This window comes from Aplysia californica, unplaced genomic scaffold (genome assembly GCF_000002075.1).
Source record: "Aplysia californica isolate F4 #8 unplaced genomic scaffold, AplCal3.0 scaffold00614, whole genome shotgun sequence".
Lineage (NCBI taxonomy): Eukaryota > Metazoa > Mollusca > Gastropoda > Aplysiida > Aplysiidae > Aplysia > Aplysia californica.
This window is the reverse complement of record NW_004797884.1, coordinates 20,948-32,784: the sequence shown is the minus strand read 5'-3', so window position 1 is coordinate 32,784 and position 11,837 is coordinate 20,948. Positions and strand designations below refer to the sequence as shown.

At 42.2% G+C, this 11,837-nt stretch overlaps 2 protein-coding genes across 2 annotated transcripts; both read right to left on the bottom strand.

Moving 5' to 3' along the window:
- Positions 1-1,325: 1,325 nt before the first annotated feature.
- Positions 1,326-3,146, bottom strand: LOC118477192. Its single transcript, XM_035972214.1, has one exon. It carries the CDS (start codon positions 2,835-2,837, stop codon positions 1,326-1,328), a length of 1,512 nt encoding a protein of 503 aa, XP_035828107.1. The 5' UTR covers positions 2,838-3,146.
- LOC101857596 lies at positions 2,887-7,780 on the bottom strand. Its single transcript, XM_035972213.1, has 6 exons — positions 7,619-7,780; positions 5,909-6,036; positions 5,411-5,544; positions 4,297-4,537; positions 3,200-3,458; positions 2,887-2,979 (listed from the first exon to the last, which is right to left on the bottom strand). Exons 1-6 carry the CDS (start codon positions 7,778-7,780, stop codon positions 2,887-2,889), a joined length of 1,017 nt encoding a protein of 338 aa, XP_035828106.1.
- Between the last annotated feature and the right edge of the window lie 4,057 nt (positions 7,781-11,837).

Genomic DNA, 11,837 nt, shown 5'->3' with positions numbered 1-11,837 from the left:
AAATCTTTTAAAACAATTTTTAACTTCATGCTCGTTCGCATCATTCGTTCGCCAAGTGGGAAACTCTGTATGGGTGCTGGAAGGGTTTATGACACCACTGCACGGGGTAATAAAAGGAATACCACCTGGTGAAGATGAGCATGCGGCCACTGGAGTTGTTTGTTAAGTCATACATTTGAGTTCTTTACAATGAGGCTCATCAATGTTGAGGCCACAGAGGGTTTGATGTGAGCCCAGGTTCCACATCCACTTAGATTCTCTTTAGAAGGTTAAGATTTTCTTTGGTAGGGTTTTTAACAATCTCTATGCCCTGAAGCTTCATGTCAGTGGTTTCGTTGTGGCCAGGGCTATTTAAAAGTTGGCCAACTGGTGGTTAGGAGAGAGCTTTCCATTTGCGGCACTCCAGTTTTAGAATAGTATATTTATGGCACTAGTGATTTTTGATAATTTTCTTCATAGGACATTTGCGGCACCACTCGTTTTATTCGATATGTTGATAGGAGATTTGCGGCACTGCGATATGATTTATATTTTCCACATTCGCTATCGAATATGCTCTTCATTGAAACATTTCCCCTCTGCTTTACAGGCTTGGGACTGACTCTCTATGAGGCCGCATTAGAAATGTTTTAATGAAGGCTGTATAACTTGGTAAAAATCTTATACCTATATGGTGTTTAGAGACGTTGCAGGCAGTCCAGTGTAGCAAATGGGTTGGAGATAAACTTTCCGATCAATGGTTCCATCAGCAAACTGTTTCTTTGTTTGTTCTATCCATGCTGTCTTCTTTCTTACTGATGCTGTCTCGCATCTCGCCATGTCACCAGCACCTCTCATCTTGAACCCGCTCTCGAAAATAACATCCTCCTGTTGGTTGACAAGTTCGAACACTGTGGGATGTGCAGAGTAGAACATACTGTTCAGCTGCTTCGCCACCGTTTGTTGTTCTCTGTTGCAACCGCTGCTTGCCCAAACTGTGGGTGGAAATAATGAAGAGCTGTGGATGTATAATATGTATGTCTTGAGATGGTAATCAAGGTAGGGGTCGATTCTTTCGTCGGCAGGAGCCACTAGGGTGATGTCGAAGGCAAAACTATTTTTAAAAAGTCCATGAAGTCCAAGAATGGAAGTTCAAAGGTCAGTTTGAGAAAGCTGCCAATTTCTTTTTCTTGGTCTTTGAATTCTGTAGCAAGTCCCAGTTGTTGGATTTTTCTCCATCAGAATTGCTTGAGATGGAACGAACAGCCTCGCAGTGTGACGTCTCCTAGAACTTTTCTTGCAGAGGGAGTTTGTTGTGAGTTTACACGGTGCTGTGTACTGAGAATTCACACAGTCTCAATCTGAAGGGTATCTTGTGCAAAATGCAGTAGATCCACAGAATTCTGGATTACACATCTCCGACTCTGCACTGCACGGAAGGCTGCTTGCTTTAACAAGCCTCCCGGTGCATCACAGGGATTCTTCCCATGTCGAGCACCAAAAAAACACCTCTCTATACTGATACCACAATCAACATACCTGGACAAATACAAAAAAGGAAGTTTAGACTTGTACTGAGAACTGCACCCGTCACTGAAAATAACAAGTTTAGACATTCCAGACAAACCACACACATAATTTACAACTTTTCTCAACATGACGTCAACCATGGAAGAGCTGTGAGCCAGAACATCTGACACATATGACCAGTTCTCGGTCACACGCAAGCCACAAGAGCATCTATAGTACAATACACATGGATGCACCGTGACTTGCGTATACCCAAAGTAGGCTGACTGAGGCTGATCTTGCTGTCGACACAAGTAGTTTTCAGCAAAATCCATTGTCAGAACAGCCCAGCCATCTGGAACATCTGCTACCAGAGTCCTGTACTCACGGCTCTGCCACCTGTGAACAAAATCATGGAGAGGCAACTTCCCCAAATCAACCTTGAGCTGTTCACACATTTCAAGTAGAGTGCCATTCTTCTTCACCTGGTCTATACGAGAAGACCCATTCTTGCACACTCGCTCCCATCTCTGCCACTCAACTACTTTCTCCCGATCAACATTCTCCACCAAACAATCAACTGCATTCACTCCACATTCATCACATTCACGCCGCATACACTTAACATTCTCACCACAAAGAGTCAAACTAATCAATTCTGACAGTGTGTCCACTCTCGAAGATATAAAACTGTTAAGAACTTTCATTATAAGCATAGGATTCAAACATATTTCACAAAGACATTGACGAAAGGGAGTCTTTGTGAAAGACAAAACATTTTTGGGCCTCTTTCGAAAGAAAGTCGACCGCGAAATAAGAGGCCCATGCTCTGAAGTGAAATCTTTGTACAAAGATTTGACAGAACTGCTGAGGATTTTCCGAGTCCCGTGCTTTGTAGCACCTTGCTTCCCTGGGATGTGAACGGATCGATCTCGGAAAAAACCCTCAGCAGCTCCGTCATCTTTAAACTTTCTTCGTTTGTACAAAGAAGACACATCAGAGCCAGCAAAAAGTCGTTTTACAACAAGGCTTGACCTATCCCTCCTCCTCTTCAAAAAATTACCCAAATCTGGCCCAGGAGTTTGACACTTTGAGGGGGAGGAATAAGACAAACCTTGTTGTAAAAGTTTCTTGGGATCCTTCCTAAAGAGGGACTTCATAAGGCACTTCAAAGAAGGCAACAATTTCCTACCAAACCTCTTCTTCACTCTTGAAACCGTGGAAGCACTCACTCCTGTAGAAGGAGCAGGCTCTTGCGCTGGTGGGGTCTTCGGTAACGGGACATCCCTTTTCCGCTGTAAATAAGCCCGGTTGCGCTCCCTCTCACGTCTCTTTTTCTGGGAGCTCATGTTGGCGCGCCGCTTCTGTTGGGCCAGACGGTTCTTGGCGCGCCGCTCCTCAGTTTTTCTGGCGTCTGCCCGGGTCTCTAGAGGCCTTCCCACCTGCACACTGCCGTCGGAGGTCGCGGCAGCCTTTGCCTTCTGACGTTGTCTGAAAGACAAAGCCAAGAAAGTGTCATGTGTTGGGGAAGCTGATAATTTCTCCTTTTCTCTCTTCACAACTTTGTATTCTGAGAGCACTAAATGACAATTATTGTGCCAATGCGCTCTTTACTTTAACCCTATCCGTACGTCGTGTTTTTTCTATCGTATCCACACAACGTGTTCCTACCAAACCTCTTCTTCACTCTTGAAACCGTGGAAGCACCCACTCCTGTAGAAGGAGCAGACTCTTGCGCTGGTGGGGTCTTCGGTAACGGGACATCCCTTTTCCGCTGTAAATAAGCCCGGTTGCGTTCCCTCTCACGTCTCTTTTTCTGGGAGCTCATGTTGGCGCGCCGCTTCTGTTGGGCCAGATGGTTCTTGGCGCGCCGCTCCTCAGTTTTTCTGGCGTCTGCCCGGGTCTCTAGAGGCCTTCCCACCTGCACATTGCCGTCGGAGGTCGCGGCAGTCTTTGCCTTCTGATGTTGTCTGAAAGACAAAGCCAAGAAAGTGTCATGTGTTGGGGAAGTTGATAATTTCTCCTTTTCTCTCTTCACAACTTTGTATTCTGAGAGCACTAAATGACAATTATTGTGCCAATGCGCTCTTTACTTTAACCCTATCCGTACGTCGTGTTTTTTCTATCGTATCCACACAATGTGGGGAACTCTGCACCACCACTTTCAAAGAGGAACTCGTTAATCTGATCCATACGCTTTGCATTGCAGTTTGTCAAAATGATTTTTTGAGAAATACAGTACTGAAAGTTTCAAAGAGACCTTCGTACTAGAAGCATTCTAAAAAGTGAAGAATACACCCCAAGTATACAAAATGACCCCAGGGCGTACGGATAGGGTTAATAAAGCTTATTCCGACTAGTCTTCGGTGTGTGTGTGTGTGTGTGTGTGTGTGTCTAGTTTTAATTTTTGACCCGAATTGGCTCTACGGGTGATGTGCAAAACTTCATACAAGCATAGCCATCACTCAAAAGGCGACATGTGAGTAAACATGAAACTAAGGAATACATTCATACAAGACAAGGATTAATTTTGAACAAATAGGCATACACAACATGGGTTAGAATGGGTGATAAATGACAGATCGTGATAAAGCTAAACAAAACAGGCACCCCATCATTGCTGATACATCAGTCATAAAAGCACACCACCACCCGCCCCCCCCCCCTCAAACGCTTTCACTTGAATACGACTGATCTTGTTTTTACGTGTTACATTATTGTATGAGATCACATGACTAACAAGGCAAGGTCCTGAAAAGTCAACGATGTGAGTAAATGTTTCTGAAGACGACATTATGTTAAGCTCACTTGATGAATGCAGCCTGACGCAATCTGGCTTTCTCGCGTTCCACAGGCTTATCCTCCGGGGTTGCCTTTTTCCGGGCCAGGCGTTTCCGAGCAGCATTCTTGTCCTTGTACTCCGCATGCTTCAGGGGGTCGGCTCGAATCCGAGCCCTGTACGCAGCACACTGCTGCTTTCTCTTTTCCTCTTTTGTGGGCTGAGGGATGCTGTCCTCAGCGAGCTTTTTGTGAGCTCTACGAGGGCGATCTGTTGAAAATAAAGTTGAATGATTAAACTATACTCATAACCAGAAAGGGTTGGTTAGGAAGGGGGGAGATTTTTTTACGCCAGAATTCTGCCGTGAAAATCTTGGCACAGGAAGGAGCTCACGGAGTTCCCATGGCTGTTCCTGTGAGTTGAAGAAACATTTGGTCGTTGAAGTTGAAGGAGAAGTTGTTTAGTGTAATGACTTCTTCCAGGAGTTTACAATTTTCTCTTATTTGACATGTGGTGTATGTGGTGAGGCTAGAGTGGGCTAAATGGCAGGCTTCAACTCCTTCTGTGTGTGATATGTTGTTGTACATGTCTACAACCTCGATAGCCAAAATGTCATCACCTTAATCTACAACAACAACAACAACACGCGCTGTCTCTCTGGAGGCGGTGTCTGCTTGAGTTGGCATCCTTTCGTTTGACCTGCTTTTCTCTGGGATATTTTAACTTGTATTTTTCCTTTACCTCCTCTTTTTGACCTTGTAGTTTTTGGAATACTATTTAAGTTATTTTCTCGAAGTCTCCTCATAACGCTTGGGGGTATGTAAACATGGGTCTAGGGTCGAAAGGACAACAGAATGTCTGGGGAGGAGGTTGTTCTTTTGTACTATTTAGTAAATACACTGTCTGTGTCAGAACCACAGGCTGGGAGTCCATTTGGAAAAAAAAAGTGTTCACTCGTCAAAACATTCTTTGGTCATTTTTACAAGAGGAGACCTGAACCGAAACTGACCAAATCAAGCAGACCAGCATTGACTACACCCAGTCCACCAACGCAGAAAAATTGAAATATCTTTTGTAGTGTTCACTCTTTCAACTTCCAAGGTTCGGTGGCAGTCGTTGCCGGTGTGAATGCTCTGAGGAAACGCCTATTGCGTCTAGTGACAGGTCCAGAGCCATCAATTTTGACAACGTACTGGTTGGGGTCCAGCACTTCAGTCACCAGCCCTGTGCGGTCCCATTTCTTAGGTTCATTCCCAGTTTGATTCTGTATGAAGCATCTGTCACATGGGGACAGGGGTGGAAGAGCTTTGACATGTTCATTTAATGTCTCTTCTGTTCTGGTGAAACGTGCTCGGAGAGCAGCCTATTTTTATACCCAGGCCTCTCGCCATAGGTGATTGATGGCCGGATTAGAGCCTTCTTTCATCTCTAATAATGGCATAGTCAACGCAATGATTATGACCCTTGGCGTCGCCTTCTACTACCATAAACACTACCACAGGGTGTTATAATATATCCATTGAGGCAGTGGGTGGTGTCTATAGAGAGGACCTCTTGATAAGTCTTGATACTTCCTTATGTGCGACGTCTGAAAGAAAATGATGGAGATTGTCCCATCCTGTGCAAGAGCTGAGCGTGAGCCTCAGAATCACCGTCCACCATTTTCTGTAACTGGGCTCAAATGTGTCCTTCAATAGAGAAACCTTCAGTCTTTTCTTTCTGTATCTTAACACGCAGTTTCCAGATATCACGTAGAACCATTTGGACCTCTGTGGGAGAAAGAGGAAAGCATATGCAATTTTTGTGAAAAGAAAAAAAGACCTGTGGCTTCAGCTTCTGTGGTGCAAGAATTAGAGGCCCCTTGGGGTTGGCGAGGATTTCCATAAGTACCTCTGGCTTCATCTTCCTGGCGTCTAAAGTATCTAAGGGGAATACCCTGGACCTACAAACGGAATTTTAGTTTTTTTCCAGATAGTTCATCCTCTGTAATGATGGTACGAGACTTCTGGCCTAAATTTCGTCATCATTGTCAACCTCTGGCTGCTTCAATGACTTCAGTATCTTTGCGTCCACCACAGAAGCAGTCGTGCTGGTGTTGCTTCTCTTCTGGGACCTTTTGTAGGGCACAGAAAGTGGTTGTAGAGATGGACAATTGGGCCTATCATTGGTCATCAGAATAAAGCTTGTGATGAAGCTATAACTACTATAAGTGTCAAAGAGGTGGCGTCGGTAGCCTAGTGGTTAGGCTACCGGACTCGTAATCGTGAGATTGCGAGTTCAGGGGTTCGAGCCTCAGCTCCGTCCGACGTTGTGTCCTTGGGAAAGGCACTTTACATGAACTTCCCACTTGGCTCGGTCCTACCGGAGATGGACGTTAAACTAGGAGGTCCCGCCCCTTACATAACCTAACAGTTTTGATAGGGGCGTTAAACTTAAACCATTTCACTATTTTACCAAAGAAGTTGGCTTCGTCATCTCGGGCGAAAAATCTCATGCGACCCAGACTTTCCCTTTGTGTTCTACTGATTTGATTTCATCAGTTTCAACGTCACTCTTCGTCACTCCTGCCATAAGATTAATAAGAATACCGCTAAAAAAATAGATTGAAAAAAAAAATGAAAATAAAATAGAATTTATTTTTTAAAAAAAATAAGAACACCACGTGGCATCACGATATTTGATTGGCTTCCCTGTGTCTGATTTCCAAGCCGATTTGATGGTTGAATCAAAGTGGTCGTCTTCAACTTCATCAAGTATTCTTCACTGCTTGGATCGCCATGTCTCGGTGTTCTTTACCACAGGCAAAGATATGCGCCTTGAGGACCTGAAAGTCTGCAGACCTTACAGAAAAAAATCATAACCCCTGATAAGAAATAGCGTTATTTTCTTGTCCTACTAAGTGTGACTGCTAAGACTTTTGTCGGCATCGATTCCAAAGTGGAGATACCCCATTTAATTTTTCATGACGATCCCTAACTGTGGGCAAAGCAACAAGAACAGTGTTTTTCTGGCACTTTGGTCTTTCTACATTGGCATTGTCCTCAGCCTCAAGATGACTCTTCCAAATCATTTGGAAGAGTCATCTTGAGGACATTCTTGTCATGACTGCCTGACAATTTCATGCCGACATCGTTGTAGGGTAATGGTCCCTCAGGCCACGTTAACATATATCCTATTTGTTGTAGGCATCGAAAAGAGGATCAATCAATGAAGATGAATTTACTTATCTGGCCAAGTGCTCTTTTGACTCTGTCCTGTTTTCCTCTAATAAGAAAATAAAAAAAACTTTGGTTCTACTCGGACAAAATCTGATACTATCTCTCTTGGGAAAATTTCTAATGGATGTCTCACCTTCCAAGAGGAGATTCCTGCCTTCTTCACATGTTTTCTTTGGGGTTTTCCCTGACGCCAACTGAGCCGAAGCTCTTCCGACGTGGACAGAGTCTGCTGTTTTGTCAGTTTTGACTGCTTAGCCTCTTTTGCCTTATTGTAGATAACCTGTCTTCCACACATGAGAAACTTATGCAGTTTCGAGCGCCGTAAAACTGAAACTTTGGTTTGATCCCAAAAATCTTTTGCATTTTGATCAAAGAACTTACCCCATCATTATCATGCAACTGCTCTGAATACTGCTTCCTCTACTATGTCACTTTCTACAAAACATTCTTTGTTACACCTATCCCAAATAAGTTTATTCCAACATTCATTGTTGTTCCGTGAAAACATTTTGACAACAAATTTCTACCCCTTGTGTCTTTGAATGCTGACTCTGTGGTTTTGACAATGGTATCAGGCAGGCCATGTCTATGGCTGTTTTTCGTTGGGTTTATCATGGTATTTTCAACAATTTATAGGACATTTGGAATGATTCCTCTCGCTAATCTTCACTAGCTCCTCTAACAGAGTTGGAATGGTTGTGTCCGTCCTTTCTGTCTGCTTTATTTCAGTGTTTTGCTTTTAAAAAGAAAACAAATCTCAGTGTATCCCGCTCTGCCTGGGTTGGCCCCGACAGGCAGGGTCGGAAGCCCGCCTCCCAAATGATCTAAATTATGTCGATGGGGGACGTAATAACACCTTTAATATATGTTTTAGATAAGTTTTTTTTTCTAACAAAGTTACTGTATTGTCAAAGCTAGTTCACAAGAAAAAAAATTGTATCTGCCCAGGTTGATTCCCCCCCTTAACTGAATTTTTTTTTTTATAGCGATGACATCGTTTTCAGAAGTTTTCGTGGTAAATGTGAGATGGACGACTTTCCCCAAATGGACGTCTTACTTGTCCCACTCTCCCCTATGTTGATGGGGGGTGGAAAACGTCAACGTACTTTGCTATCAGTCAGCAATTTCCGGTGCTACAATGTGATTTGATTTTGATTGCCTTCTCTTGGGGCCTACTGTTTTTGTTCCATATATATATATATATATATTTTATATTTTATATATATATAATATATATATATATATATGCAAATTGTATTGTTGTTGATTTTTCTGATACTATATTGTATTGTGTCTGTTAACTGATTTACATTACAGTTCACCTTATGTGTAGACGTGTGTGTGTATGCGTGTGTGTGTGTGTGTGTGTGTGTGTGTGTGTGTGTGTGTGTGTGTGTGTGTGTGTGTGTGTGTGTGTGTGAGAGAGAGAGAGAGAGAGAGAGAGAGCGCGCATGCTGTCTTACATGTGCCCACTGTACGATAGAACGAAATAAAACACTTATCTAAAACAGCATCGTGTGTCTGTGTCTTTACATAATTAATTTGTTTGTTTGTGTGTGTGTGTGTGTGTGTGTGTGTGTGTGTGTGTGTGTGTGTGTGTGTGTGTGTGTGTGTGTGTGTGAAGTTCTATCCCGTATAGCTGCTCTTATACGGTGTGTCCATATACGGATGGGGTCGGGCCGATCGTCGAACTCGGTCGCCTAAAAAACAAACGTGTTTATTTTCAGTTTCAGGCGACCGAGTCCGGCGATCAGCCCGATCCAGCCGTAATGGGCACCCTGTATTACATTCATGTAGTATGTAGCCTAGATCCGGTGGGATTTTTAAAATGATAGCATTACATGTGCGGGGGGTTGGAGGGCGCCACTGCTAGGTCCTACTTCTTTACTTTCCCTATGCTGTTTTTGTCTGTCTTACTTTTTTTTTCCCCCAGCGCTAAATAACCATTATTGTGTCCATGTGTTCCTCTTTACTGGAATAAACAAGCATTACATGTGTAAACATCTGTGCATGTAGGGTAATCGTCAGGTTTTTCGACTTAGGCAGAAGACCTGAGTTCAATTCATTCAATTCATGTGAAGGTAGAATTTTTATCGAGTATCTCGGTCTGTCCCCTGGGATGTTGTATCTCTCTCTGACAAGCAGGATCGGAAGCCCGTCTATAAAACATTATCTAAATTGTGTCGAAGGGAGCGTAACAATGCATGCATATAAAACAATATTCGCCCTGATTGAGAGATAGAACTGGCTTTTTTCACTGGCTCTAAACTTAGACAAATACACTATATTATTATTATGGAGGCCTACATTTTGTACTCCGTAGTGGCACATCAAAATCAAAGTGAGTGGGTGGTCGGAGGGCGTCACTTGTAGGTTCTGCTTCTTTATTAGCTAAATGACAATTGATGTGGTGGCACTTATATGGCCTTATTGTGTTGCAAGTGCCGTTAAACACTTATAAAAGCAAACACCGCTTGACTTGCCTCTGCTCAGAAAACAAATTAACGGCGTTTGTGGTTTTACGGTACGGCGAGTTCGATTCCTGTGCTGGGAATTTTATTATTTTTTACTTGGGTTTTTCCATCTATCTGCTGGCACACTGCACAGGGAGTGTCGATCAAAATGTACTAAATAGTGTCGATGGGGACGTGAAATATCGATTACATGTACATGTATTATAGTATAGTTCAGAAAAATAGACTTGAAACGTTTTGATTTTTATTTAGTTTGTTTGAATTTTTTTTAAAAACAAGAGCAGCCAACAAGTTCAAAGAGCGTCGATTTATCGAATAAAAAAACATGTCTTAAGCCATAGCAGAATACGTATCATGTACAACAAACAAGAGTTGAGTAAACATGGAAGAACGGGCGTTCTGTGAAATACGGTACCCTATAATTTGCTGTAAAGAAATTCGAGACTCGCATTTGGCCTGCACGCATACGCACACACGCGCGCGCGCACGCACACACACACACACACACACACACACACACACACACACACAAAGACACTCCCCCCCACACACACACTCCCGAACTAATTGTCGATACGAGTATGAGAGTACCATGACAGAATCAAATATTACATGTATATAAATGGACATGAAATAGCCGTGCAAAATAGACATTAAATACTGAAAATATTATTGGAACTGACCGGGAAAAAATCAGTAACAGTAATATATACGTGTGACATCGTGGTGAAATCAGGCGCTCATCAAAATAATGAAAACGAAGAAACATACATTTTTCGCCCGTTGGACTATTCTTATTTTGTGGAGCTAGGTTTTTTTCTCTTTTTTATATATTTTTTTATTTTATGATGGACTCAACCTCTTTTATTATCCATTAAAAATCATTTCTGTGTTTATTATATTGAACAGGCGCCTATTGAAAAACGTTAATCAAAGGCAACTAAATAATATAGGACCTAGGCCTAACTAAATGTAATACTTATGTGCTTTCCCAAGAACATTGAAGTTTTAGAGTCACCAAACTTTGGGAAACCATTTTCTCGCTGATTTTTCCTAAGACATCAGTCGCCCCCGTCTCCCTCAACTGCAAATATCTCGACTTCTATTCAATATAAATAGAGACGGGGTTTTTTTTTAATTAAAAGAAAAGCAAATGAAGATTTAAGATAATAAACCAATAACTCCATAGGTCCCAAAATTGATGAGCGCCTGATTCCACCATGTCATGACACATTGATCTATATCGTACAAAACGCATCTGCCTAAAAACAGTTGGAGGAACGATTTTCCAGTTCATGTATCCAAAGTGGAAGTGAATTATGGACTGAGAAAACGCTGAAAGTGGACTTTATACGACATGACCATGTTCGTTGTTTTCCTTTCACAAAACATACGATGCACGAACTCAATCTTTGGTAGAGTAATTATACAGATAACATTAACCATATTACCGTATATGTATTATTATGTATCTCTGAAAGAAAAAAAAATCATACCCGGAAGTGTTGGCCCCAAATGTCCTTTCAAGTATGGAAACATTAAGAAAAACGTTTACAAAAAATAAACAAACACACAAACAAAACCATGAAGAAAAAAATGTACTGGGTATATGGTACAGGTGGGTCTAATTATTGCTTAAAATACATGTAAAGGCAGACATCTGGTCCCAGCAAAGTAAATGTTTACTTAGTTAACTTAGACAGAGCCACAAGAGAACTGTCGACATTCGACCAACAACTATGACGTCATGCAGCCGAGCGTGTCACAAATATCTCATGTAATGATACCAGATGGTCCCAGGCTTAACTACCTGTGTCCCTTAATTGCATTGGATTGAGAGCCATATATATATATATACATATATATACATATATGTGT

Bases quoted from the DNA above. Each gene is read 5' to 3' on its own strand.
- LOC118477192 (XM_035972214.1), bottom strand. From the start codon at position 2,837: ATGAGCTCCCAGAAAAAGAGACGTGAGAGGGAGCGCAACCGGGCTTAT.
- LOC101857596 (XM_035972213.1), bottom strand. From the start codon at position 7,780: ATGTGTGGAAGACAGGTTATCTACAATAAGGCAAAAGAGGCTAAGCAG. The intron at 6,037-7,618 runs GTGAGACATCCA...TTTCTCCCACAG, and splicing joins CAGGAATCTCCTCTTGGAAG to AGGTCCAAATGGTTCTACGT. The intron at 2,980-3,199 runs GTGGGTGCTTCC...TTTGTCTTTCAG, and splicing joins AGTCTGCTCCTTCTACAGGA to ACAACGTCAGAAGGCAAAGG.